The sequence below is a fragment of the Zootermopsis nevadensis genome, unplaced genomic scaffold, assembly GCF_977971745.1.
Source record: "Zootermopsis nevadensis isolate Lab colony 2312 unplaced genomic scaffold, Znev_1.0 Znev_ptg000002l, whole genome shotgun sequence".
Lineage (NCBI taxonomy): Eukaryota > Metazoa > Arthropoda > Insecta > Blattodea > Termopsidae > Zootermopsis > Zootermopsis nevadensis.
The window spans coordinates 19,800,651-19,813,624 of record NW_028259134.1 but is presented as its reverse complement, the minus strand read 5'-3'; the positions used below and the strand labels follow the sequence as shown (position 1 = coordinate 19,813,624).

The 12,974-nt window shown below is 37.5% G+C and overlaps 1 protein-coding gene across 14 annotated transcripts in view; it reads right to left on the bottom strand.

Moving 5' to 3' along the window:
* Positions 1-12,974, bottom strand: part of LOC110835287 (neurobeachin-like protein 1) — a 174,461-nt gene that overhangs the window by 13,018 nt on the left and 148,469 nt on the right. For 9 of the 14 annotated variants that reach the window (XR_015536997.1, XR_015537000.1, XR_015536999.1 and 6 more), the window contains 16 exons: positions 11,557-11,681; positions 10,484-10,507; positions 9,269-9,398; positions 8,200-8,368; positions 7,340-7,453; positions 7,108-7,260; positions 6,601-6,802; positions 6,317-6,431; positions 5,511-5,642; positions 4,716-4,824; positions 4,529-4,638; positions 3,503-3,725; positions 2,796-2,995; positions 1,866-2,038; positions 787-1,007; positions 64-207 (listed from right to left, as the gene is read on the bottom strand). Coding sequence is in view for 9 of the 14 variants with exons in the window: in XM_087355540.1 (XP_087211666.1) it covers positions 64-207; positions 787-1,007; positions 1,866-2,038; positions 2,796-2,995; positions 3,503-3,725; positions 4,529-4,638; positions 4,716-4,824; positions 5,511-5,642; positions 6,317-6,431; positions 6,601-6,802; positions 7,108-7,260; positions 7,340-7,453; positions 8,200-8,368; positions 9,269-9,398; positions 10,484-10,507; positions 11,557-11,681 (2,344 nt within the window). In the remaining 5 variants the exon portion in view is untranslated. Of the gene's footprint in view, positions 1-63; positions 208-786; positions 1,008-1,865; positions 2,039-2,795; positions 2,996-3,502; positions 3,726-4,528; positions 4,639-4,715; positions 4,825-5,510; positions 5,643-6,316; positions 6,432-6,600; positions 6,803-7,107; positions 7,261-7,339; positions 7,454-8,199; positions 8,369-9,268; positions 9,399-10,483; positions 10,508-11,556; positions 11,682-11,832; positions 11,853-11,880; positions 12,048-12,974 lie in introns of those variants that run through there. The other 5 variants (XM_087355567.1, XM_087355573.1, XM_087355579.1 and 2 more) reach the window with 5 other exon arrangements.

The window sequence follows — 12,974 nt, the reverse complement described above, 5'->3', positions numbered from 1 at the left end:
CCTGACACATTCTTGGAACCCATTCTAACACGACTATCACAAGGTGTGGAGCCTCTGTTGTACCTTGTCAGTGGCAGAGAAGGCCACATGTCCTTGTGAAGAAAGGGCAAGGAATGTAATCTCCATTCTCAATCCCTCACAGCCCAGTGGCTCCAGGGTGCGCACATACTGGCCCTCCTGTATTGTATGCACATTCACTGTGCCATCCTGTACAAAACAAGAAGTTGGAGCATTCCCCTTCCTCACACATAATTTAAGAAATTAATATGTTTCATACTTATTAAGCTTAAAACATAAGAACATAATATTTGCAGGAAATAAGCTATTGCACTGATGTCCAAATTCAGTCATGCACCTTCTGGTAAAGTGACAACTGACACATTCAAGTTCATTAACAGTGAAAATTTTAACTAATTAATTATTCAATGTTAATTAACATTCCTTCAACTCAGTCAAAAACTGTGAAGAAATGTTGTTTTAATTTATTTTAGTATTAGAAATTTAAAGCTGGAAGAAGTTGCTTAAACTCAGTAGGAGCCTCAGTGGTAGTGATTGGGTCTTATATTGTTTAACTAAGCTACTTAAATTGCATGAGATGGAAAGATGATAATGAATGTTGACTAGGTATGTATCTGGAAGGAAATGGAAGTAATGCAATTCGTGGCACTGATATTATTCTGGCATTGACCTCTAGTGATATGAAAACTCTTTAGCCTTTATCAACAAGCATTGCAAAAGTTATGAACTCATGTGAATACAAGCAGTTAATATTTCAGCTCAGCTTACCCGTGAACCTGAGACAGCCATGTCCAGCTCAGTCATGATGCCCACACAAGTGACTGCTTGGTCATGACCGTACAGTGTCTGGACAGGATGTGGAGTCATGTGAATGGCTGAACTGCTGCCTGTTCCCAGCTGATTCACATACCACACCACACAAGTTGTATCTCTGGAACCCGTAACAAGAAACGAACCACACTGGTCCAGGGCAACACAAGTCACCAGATCTGCCAACATTCACATCAACATATGCTGCATAACACAGTCAAGTACAATCATTACCTGATGCCACAGTATAGACTCCTTTCTTCATTCACCATCAACTTCTCTTATACCTCACCAATACAAAGATAAAGAATGACACAGTACAAACAAACAGAGATGCCAGTTTAAACTTAACACTATTACCCTGGACCTTGTGCTTGACAAGGCACATAGTAAATGCACAAAGGAGAGAGTGAAACACACCTAAATCAGGGTTGGAAGTAGAGTGTTCACTCTAAAGTACAAACTTTTGGGGTTCTACAGGCAGCATATTTAATAGAAACCTATGATTTATGCATTTCTGTGGGGGTAATGTGACTGAGGTGTGGAGCTAACCAGTCACTGCCACCTAATACGATGAATAAGAATGTATGGAGTTAAACCTCCACTCTGCCCTACCAACGGCATGGCATGGTGCTTAACAAAGCATAAAGGATTATATCCGGTATTCCGTTAACAAATGTAAACAACACAACATTTATTGGAAGGCCTATTTCCACAACAAAATCCTTAAAATGACAGCAATGAAATCATAGATTTTTAAGATGCAAGAAGTAGTCTCCATTTCCATATAGAATATACATACAGAAAACAGTACACTTGGGTCTAATGAAAACATGTGATTGTGATGTATGACTGTTAATCTCTGAGCTATAAAACTGGTCTTTAGAATGCTCAAAATAAGGCAACTGATGAAGATAGTGGATACAGGAAAACAATCCTGCTGGCTTAACTTTGTTCATAGTACAACTGGCACTTCCTTCAGTCTCTTCAAGTTAACTGAAACACGTCATAGTTGCAGCTTCCTCCTTGTCACTTACCGAAGTGTCTCCTGACAGACGCCACAGTCTTGCTTTTGGCAAGGCTGTACACTCGCAGGCTATTGTCCCAGTATCCACCACTGAACAGAAATTTGGCATCATGAGAGACAACAAATAAGTGATTGCTGAGTGGCAAGCTTGGGTGAAATGAACCAGACAGCTTTCTTCTTGTCCTGCAAGGCAATTCAGAGGTATTTAAAAATTGCTCACCATTTATGATGCAGCAGCCACAAACAGATGTTTTACCTCTATCATTACCAGTCTCCAAAGACCATATAATATTTAAATAAGATGATCTGAGAAAAAATTATAAGTGTACTTTGATTTATATGCTTCTCTGTGAACAGAAATGAAAAGTCCACATGGCATTACAACACAAGAGGCCAATATCGACATCTGCACCACCATGAGAATGTCCTGTCTCAAGAATCATATAAATAAGCAACCTATATATCTCTGTATATGGTTTTTGCTAGTTCTGTGAAGTTCCTACTATCTGACAGAAGCAGAACACAACCGCAAGACCTTGTAAAATCACATTTCAAACAAATATTTATATTATTTGGGTTATAACTCCTGAGCAGTTTCTTACAATTGACTTCCTAATGGTTCCATACCCTGGTTAAGACAGATAACATTAGGATTCAAACCAACAAGTGAAAATAATACTGATCCCAAATATCATATGATCAATTGAAACATCAAGAAATTAGTTTAGTGTCCAGTAGATATGACAAAGATACAAAAAGAAATCACAGCCCACTGGGGCACTAAAGACAGAAATAATTCATAATATAACAACAATTTATATAGGAATCTTTTTAAGTGCCAAGTCTGAGAGAGGAATAATAAGGAAATCATCTTGCAGCTGATGGTTAATTTCCAGTGGGTCTGCCACTTGGATGTGACACTTTCTGTAGTGTAACATACTTGGCATTGTTAATTGTGGGATCAACATCGAGGGTGAAGCCTTTGGTGCTGTATCGGTCATGTGGATGCCAGGAATGTGCCCCGACCACACCCAACTTGGATACACTCAGAAGTGTGTCTGCTAGGCCCACCTGAAGGAAGCTGCGTGGTGGGGAACGTGGGGCACTTATAAACACGATAGGGTCCTTTTCATTTGACACCTGGAATATAGAGATTGAAAGCTGTATAAACTGTGAACTCGCCATTAACAACACATTCTTGAAATAGCAGTTATCTTTTATTGGAACTTTTATCCATCTGTCTGCAACCATTTGACTGAGTGGATTTTGATGCCAGTCATAAAGATCTACACAAAAACTAAGTTACATTTATCAGTGTTGTCAATGGATGAAGATGAGAATTATGATAGGCCTCTTTCAATCTGTAAACCATTTGTCAGATTCTAATGAAATTAACTTACAATACAGGTAACTAATGACTGTTTTGAAAAAAATCACATACCAAAGAGGTTTGTTTGTTAGTCACCTAGTTACTTGACTGTTTGTGTGTCGGTTAATTATCAATTGGTCAATTAGTCAGTTATACATTTAATTAGTCAGTTATTTAGGTTGCAATTGTTTAAGATAAGAAGCCATTAAACTGGATAAAGTTATGTTCTGTTTTATAATTATGATCAGTGATGGCTGCTATGCATTACAAAATCTAACCTCAACAGAGACTGGATGCAGATTATCAAGGAACAGTGTGAAGTCTGCCTTCCTCAGCTCTGACTTGAGCATCTTAGTGACGGCGTCTTCAAGAGACAGGCGTTGGGGGTGAGGTTCTTTCAGCAGCTGACTGGGGGTTTGTCCAAAGTTGTTGATCATACCTTCCACTGCTTCCCGCTCCACAGGGTTTGAGATGGCATCCAGGTCTACTGCACCCTCATAGCTGCAGTAAGAATACCTCTCAGATTAGTACTGGGAACCAATAGAACAACTTCACATTCCATGCCATCAAAGTAAATAAATAATTAAAGAGTATAGGGTCTGCTTTGAGTGGGTGACAGATATTAAGTTGTAAGAAGTTTCTTTTACAGAACCCTTATTTCCCCCATGCATACTATATAGCCCACTAACCATATCTTCTTTTATGATATTATCCTAACAACTGTAAGTGAAGAGAAGAATGAATGTAAACATTTACTTGAACTACAAATTTATACTAATATTAACACATGTACGTAAAACATGGACCTTCAAAACAAATTGCTGTCACGGCAAATTTAGTGATTCCAAAAAACTGGGAACTGCAGATTCAAATAATTTAAATTTGTTTGTAATGTACTCTCTAAAAATAATGTTTATGAATAAAAATTAGCAATTACTGATCTGAATCAGCTCTTACTTGGGCAACAATTACATCATAAGAAATTTTCTGATGTGCATCAGAGGCCATCAAGACAAGTACAGTTATGTGGAAAAGAGGGAGCCCTCTTAACAAAATTATCATTAAAATATTACTTTCTGTCATTACATGCCATCTACTGCCGTGATAGGAGAACCAAACCAAACAAAATTTTTGCTCAATAAAATGGAACAAAGTGGAAAGCATTATTAAAAAAAAATTAACAAAAGAGTACTGTGAGTGGCAACATGCCATAAAAAATTTCTGATTCTGGCAGTATAAACACCACTTTGTTGATCAGAATTTTCCAACCACAAAGACCAATGTCTTTAAAAAGAATACGTTACCTGCAGTAATAAAACACATTGAGGGCTTCAACTGCTTTTGGTCCTTTTTGCTTGTAGCCAAAGATCAAGTCAATCCAGTCATGCAGATGCTGAGACACATACTCACACTCCTGCAAGATGAGACCAGTCATATAATACACAGTTACATAGGATTACAATATGTCCCACTACAGAATGCTTCACTTACGAGAGCTTTCCTGTGCTTGTAAATGAAGTCTTCTGGACTGCTGGCCCACTTTGGCAGTATCACATCATTCACTCGTTCCTTTGTTCCCTGGAGAAGTCCCAAGTCAAAGCTGCAAACACCACACACTTATAGGGTTCATATTTGGCACTCAAAAACAAATTATTAGAGACATCTGTCACACAAATTCATAATCATCATGATGCTCAGGGATAGAGATGACTTTGTATTTTATGTGACAACTAAAGGCAGAATGACAAGAATTGTGAAACCTTCTAGTGGTCATTTCAGTTGTATTAAATCTTTCCCTGCTGAATATACTTACAGCATACTGACACCTGCACACTGAATTAATTACAAAACCTAAAAAAATAATTACAAAACAAGTTAATTCTGATAAAACTGTTATCTTCTGGTTTGTAACAGTGTGCACTCTGGTAGAAGTTTAAAAATGTTTCAGAGGTCCTAGCTGCCTCCACCATCAGGATGATGTTGGTAAACTTCTACCAGACTACACAGTGCTACAAACTCAGAAGACAGCCACTTTCAAATCACATTAACTTTCCAACAGAAGAATGTCTCAGTGACCAAAAACATTTCCCAATAAAAGTTCAGTGCATGTATCTTATTTCCCACATCTGAGCTATATTCCCAGTCAAAAATAACTCTGACTCAAGTAATAATATTAATAAATACACACAACAGATCCATGGAATGTATATTAATATGTATATAAGCACTTTACTGTACTCCAAGAAGCGTTTATTCTAAATAAGCAGATACTCAAAGGAATTGTACCCATTCATATTCTTCAGAAACTCTGGGAAATAGAAGAACTCTGGTGTCAGCTCCTTTACATCATTTGGATTATCCATTAGCAGTTTCCATGTCTGGGGAATTGAGTGAAACTGTCTGTCTGCAACATCAAACCTGCACAAAACATAGAATGTGACTTAGACATGTTCTTTCTGAAACAAGCTGCAGAACAATGACTTGTTACATGTTTAGTGGTGTAACATAATTCTCTCATATGGGAAGGAAATAGGCTTAATTTGCAGAATCAGGATAACAGTCTGTCTTTAACATTATCCACCCTACTAATGGTTCACATTTCTCACCCTGGGCAGAACACTTCTCAAGAAGTTTCACATGCTCCTGATACAGACTTTTTTCTTACTTTTATTAGTATCATTAACAAACTCCAAGATGCATGACCCTTGAATAATTCATTATTATTCAGTATTTAATGATACTCTTTTAAATGAGCACATTATGTATTCAAACACAGTAAAACAGCCAGTGTCATGTTGTCATTACTTTAAATTAGCAATTTCTCTTAAAGTTCCAAATTAAATTCCATTTCAAGTTCAAATCAAACTCAAACAACTTGGAAAATATCTCAAAACTTGTTTATTACATGAATTCATCCAGTAATATGACATTGCATTAAACATCCCACTAGAAGTAAATACACCACGACAGGAACATGAAATGCATATGGAGATTCCAAGCACATGCAGTATGTCTGTAACAATAATAAAGTAATAGCTGCTAAATATTCTAATATGGTTTATTGGTATTAGTAGTATTCACCCTGCTCATACCTGCCACTCTGGAGCTCGATGTGGAGAGACGTGAAAGGCTCAACCCTCACCAGATAATGCAGCACTCCTGCTGAGTTTGAGTAATGCGTGCCATAGTGAAACTTGGCTACCGTGCCTATGGTAATCACCCATAAAACAAACACTGCATAAGAAACATGATTGTTTATTCATTTCTGTTGGCAATTCCCAAATGTATGTATATTACTAAATTAATATGGATATGAAATAAAACGTTGGTTGTAAAAGACTAAGGTCTGTTAATAGACTTAGTTGAAAATTCCTACCTGATGGGTCCTCAAAGCTGTCATACTTTGCCTTCACCTCTGGAACATTCTTGGGGTTAACAACACCAATGGGCTTTGAGAGATCTCTGAAGGTGGAGGGACTTGTTAGGTCAAGTTCTTCAGAGGTGTAGTCAGCTATAATCCATGGAAATACCGGGTACTGGGACAAGTCATTGTATGTCCGGCCTGCCAATGTGTTTAGCTGAAAATCACATAGAGAAATCAGTACCCAAACTAGCTGCTTCTCTTGCAAATCGATTTCACATATTCATATATACATATAAGACAGCAAAATAACAGGGAGGTCTTATTTAAAACTTATACAAAACAATAGGTAAAATTACAGTTTTATATCTTAATCTCTTGGTTTTTACAAACAAGAAGATAAAATGTTCTGAATGGAAAACTAACATGTATTCCCCCAGATATAATATTCTCTTAACCGTGATGGTCTGGACGGAACACAAATGTCAAAACCCGCAGAAGACTGGTTGTTCAGCCACTTACCTGCATGAGATAATCGAAGTTAGAAATCTCCCTGTTGACCCACTTCTGTGTGAGCCCAGTAGACTTTAGAAGGTCTGCTGGAGTGCGACTGCTGTAATGGCAAAGATTTGGTGGTCTGAGACTAAGAATCCTGGTGAAGACCTTGTTACGTGTCTGAAACAATATACAACACACTGTGACATCTGATGCAAATGTTGGTGTTTCAGACTGCCTCAACATTGTGTTCCCATACCTTTGTAGAGAAGTTGAGGAAGTAGTTTGTCTGATCCGTTAAGAAGAACTCCAGTGCACTTCTTCTGAGGTTGTACCTTCTTAGGTGTACTTCTCGCAGCTGCGACAAAGCAAACTGCACAAACAATGATATTACGGTCACAATACTGAGTTTTTGTGTAGATGATATTCTGGCTCATTTATTTGTAAGTGTGACTTACAATTTTCCCATTAGTGAGTTTAAACAGTAACAAAGTAAAAGATACAATTTTTATAGTTCTATTCTCATTATTAAATAATTAATTATGGGAGAAATTTTACAGTACAGTGGCCACTCCCATTTACAGATTTGTGGTTTAGTTACACAGTGATTCAGTGGTTATAAGATTCAAACCAAATACAAATAAGGTACACATTAGGGCCTCACATTAATGCCCTTTATAATTATTTTAAATCCCTTAATTGTTATCTTATTGCTTTACAATAGAATAACAAAGAAACTGCATAACTCAAGTACAGCTTTGTTAATTATTACTTGTTCAATCATCAGATTTCCAAGTCATATTCATCACTTTCAAAAAATAATATTTCTGTTTACACTGTTCTTTCTGTTAAAATTATTATTTCCAATTTTCATGCATCCTCTGAACCTTAAAACAGTTTAAGGACCCAGTATCTTATTCTTGCTCTGTTATATTCAATGGAAAGTTACAGACAGGGAATTCTAAAATATATGTTTCCTGCAATTTTAGAGGACAGTAATCATGATATGTAAATGTGAGTATATCTGATGTATAGTGAACTAATTATAATAGAGTGACAATGCATAACAAACCTAAAAGAAGCTCTGAAACATGGAAAGTAGCAGCCAACTACTCATACCTTGAAGTTCTGGCGCTCTACATCCTCCTTGACAGGGCTGAGATCATAGAAGCAGAAATGACTTGTTGTGAGGTCCAGCCGGCCATGCACCACACTCATCAGAGTCACAAGTTTGCACTCCTGTTGGATAATCAGCTTCTCCTTTCCCAAAGTCTCAGATCCCTTGAGCCTGACACAATACCAGACTACTTACCAATGTGTTGCTTGGAAAAGCAATGCATTGTTTGAAATTAGGGCTCTAAGAGAACTCTGGTGTCTTATGAAAAGACATACAGGCCTACATATATAATGTAAAATTCATCATCAAATCCGATGGCTTTCAGTTAATACTACGTAGCCCACATGTGAAGCACCATCATTATGTGTACAGGTGTTATATGTCAGTACAGAATGTATGCATACAAAATAGGACATATAAATAATTTGTTATTTCATATAATATTTCATGTTTAAAACAGTAAATAATACTGAAATTTGTACTATATTACAATTCCCATTAACATAAAATAATACAAAAGCAAGTTATAGGCAAAAGCGCATCATGAAAATTATGGTATTCATGGATTTTTAAATTATGTTTCTGTGATTAATAATTTGTATTCACTTGCTGCCCAAATGATTATTCAGCACTTCCATCCTTGTACAATGTTGGTACTATTTCAACTGACAGTCAACACAAAAACTACTTCTGATAATAAATGTCCTCTATTGACCAATATAAAATGGAAATAATGCTAGAAAAATTAGAACAGAATAAATTTCCTGTTCACAGTCACAATGCAGAGCATCTGTGTCTGCATATGGTATGACGCTCGTGTTACGGTGCAATTGGCTGTCAGCTGCTACAACAAATTTCATTACATCTCCTATAACACATACCAGACAAAAATACAGCAGATTTAAATATCTTTTTAAAGCAATCATTCAAAGCCATCCCAACATACAGTGCTGTTCTTCATCAAATCATCATGATTTGCATTAAAACTGTTGTATCTTCTATTTATCAACTGTGCAAGAAATTTTTATTTCAATTGACAAATTTTTCTTCCTAATCTGTCAAAACACTCACTCAGCCTCTGACACCATCCTTAGCTCCTCCTCAGGAAGGAAGTCCTCTTCGGTCTCCCTGCGGACCGCCGCCGATGAGATACTGAAGGACAAAGGAATCTCCTCAGCCGACTGCACACGGCTGAGCCATCCTGTGACAGACATGCAGTCACTGAAACATTCTCTGAAAAAAGTACTTAAAATTTTCTAGTTTAAGGAGTCAGTTAATTATAATATTATATCCTGTTTAGTAAGGTATAATGATTCCTTTAACAGCAAAATAAGATTTTCATTATAATATCTTTCCTATTAATCTGCACAAGAAAATACATGCAGCCTGACTCTAAATGTAAATACAAGTTAAGGAATCCAATTTATAGTAACAACAAAATCCCAAAAAGAGTAGACTGTGATATTTATGGTGCCTACACGAGTCTACAACATGCCTTCCTGACTGGGATATTGTAGCAAAGACTGAACAATTTACTATAACTAACTAATCTAGTAACTGGCATCATGATTCAATGCTTTTTTAAGCAAAGGAATGTACATAAAAGCTCACATTTTAGTATACAAGTGACAGAAGAATATCTGTGGGCTGATAATAATGCATTACCATCCAGATGTGAATAAAATTATGTTCAGTAAAATACAAGTTACAACACAGCAAGCAAATATTCCAGTTACCTTGTGTTCTCAAGGTGTGGACACTGCAATGCAAAGGCAGGTTCTGTTTTTGATTTGTTCACGGGAAAATTAATGATTCTGCAACAGCTTCAGAGGTTGTAAAAGGACTGAAAAGGAAGTGGCTGAGACTGATCTCAAGGTGATATCTTGGAATATGGTCATATTGTCAGAACTAAGGACACTTCAGTCAGGATTGATGTAAACCAAGCGGAGATACGAACTTGTCATTTCCCGCTGTCATTTGATATGTTCAGTTTAATGAAAAAAAATTGTCTGAAATTGCCTCGATCCTTAGTCTCCTTCACCGTGCCAAAATATGTTTGTGCTACATGAATTCTGGTCTTCCAAGTTCTAACACCATGTGGAATTGTAGGTAAATACAAATGTTTTGAAAAAAAACATGCTGTCTTCATCTTCAGTGCAGGTATCTACCTACTTATGCACATGGCATTACAACCAAGAAGACCAACACTGACATCTTCACTGCTGCAAGAAACTAAATCTCATACGTTTGTGCTAGATGCAGAGTAAACTGGTGTGGTATACGTACCGACGCTGTTTCGTTTTATGTTGGCTGCGTTCACGGGAAGGAAAGAGAAAGCATTAGACAGACAAGAATACCAGAGTGCAAGCACGCATACAGAGCAGGGGTCAGAAATCTTTATCTGCATGTACAACCAAGTGATAAATGACAGGATTCTGGCACCCACTCCTGGAACAGGCCACTCAGTGTAAACACTTCACTGTTTGTGCATCAGTAAACTGCTGAATTATGCTAAAAAGTGTTATTTAAAACAAATATGAACAGTTAAAGAAAAGACACTAAAATCCAATGCAACTGGAAACAATGAGATCGTGAATTTTTTTTAAGGCTTGAGAATGCAAAGGAATTTTGAAAGCCGCCAAGTTCTTACACTGCTCGCCACGTGTCTGTAATGCATATATTGAAAGTGAATATTTACCAAATGTAGTGCATAGCTAAATATTTTGGGCTAAGAATATGTATGGGTGTTTCATATTCTTTCTCAGGTACACGGATATCCAAAAACTGAACATAACACCTTGAACTGCGTAACATTCTGTTAAGATGAGTCAACCAGTAAATCTTCCAGGCCATCAGGTGGTCCTTGTTCCACACAATCATTCCTCTTCAACAATGTTGTCCTACATTTTTCAGGTTTGACCAGTCTTATGAATAACTTGAAAGTTTCTTAAGCCTTATCTATTTAACTGGAAACATGAAGCAGGATTTTAACCTGAAATCTCACGAGCTGCTTGGCCAAAGACTGCAGCTACCAGTTTGACTTATTCAACATAAATATATGGCATAAGGTGGGAAAAAATTGGAACCAGCTGAAAAAGTACCCAGAAAAGAGGTTATTCTTTCTTACGACACATCAACGTGTAGTCAGGACGTAACTAGTCATACAGTTCAGTGTTTTAGTATTATTAAGACAATGACTGGTGCTTACTTTTGGTAAATGATGGTGTAATTATATTTAGCCCACATACATTGCAAATGCAGTACAGCGACCATATTGGTTAAGAATGGTGGCTCATGAAATGGCAAATGTATGTTTTCCATTCAATGACACCTTATTCGTATGCACTCCACAGGCTCACCTGTGTTGTCTCTGAGGTTACTCGCATCAGTATGCTGGTCAAAGTTCAGGTTGGGGCACAGTTTCAGCCTCATGCGGGAGAAATTCTCATGGTGAGACAGCTTCCAATGGTTCGATATCGGCGATCTGGAACACAAGAGGACACAGCTTCACATACACGTGGAATTCTGTGATATCAGAAGGCCTGACAGCAACAGCTGACTAAGCAACACTTTGATTCCGCTCTTTACGATCCTGTCAGACACAAATTTAGAAATAACAAACCACCGTGGCTTACCACGCCCCCCCCCAAAAAAAAAAGATTGTATGATTGCGTAATTATTACAGAGATTACAACTTTGTGGGTAGCCCACTGTTGCTCCAGAGACTCGAACTGGAAAGGTTACACAGCGTCTAATGTCCAGATGACTGTGAATTCGGTCTTAGGATCGAGACTCTAATCGTAGCGCTATCCAATACGACAACGCTGTCGGTGGAGAGTTTACGAACGAACTGTCAGTTGGGAAAGAATCCGTCTTGCTACATTTGTCTGAGAAGACTGAAGAAAACCACGAAACAGCAATCAGAACGGGTGATACATCAAGTTGAGGTCGGAGCGGGAAACTTTCAGACATTTCGGTGATACAAAATTTTCCGAACAAGTGTTATATACTTTACATAACATAATATATTTTAAATAGCAACACTATACCAGTTTCTCTCGGAGCGTACGCGACTAGCTTCGTCCTGAAGTTAGTGGTAATATGCTCCTCCGAAACGTTGGTACCCACTTACAAGTCCACATGGCGTTCAACACAGAAGGCCAACACAGACCTCAAATCTTATATGACTTAATTCTCTCGACTGTAATACACGATTATCAAATCGTCGAGTTAATAATCCTACTGTTACTACTACTATACCACATTCATGACGTACTTTTCTTCTCGTCCGAATAACTAATTTTTCATAAAATATGGTTTCCCCTCAAGATAAAAAACATTTTGTTTGTCACGTTAACTCACGTCACAACCAGCAGACAAATGACAATTGAATTCTAAAATCAAACAATGTAGGTGCTGTATTCTACTCACAAGCGGTGGATGCGAATTGCACGCTAATACACGGGCGTGACGCTGAATTAAATAACACGCTGGGATCGGGTTATAACAAAAGAATAATAACAGTGTGAATTTATATAAACATACGTTACGATAGCCTTCGGTGTTAAACGCGGCCAAGTTGCTGTGTTATATCAACTGCTTTGTAGGCTGGCCCCCTACTTTCCAACTCGACTGGCAAACTGTTGCATAATCACATCGCCTTTATTATAGTACCACTAATATTATAATAAAGGTGGGCCACCGATACTGTACCAGACAAGGAAATTATCAAATATGCCACATTTGATTTATTCCTTCTGTTTGATTTATATGCACT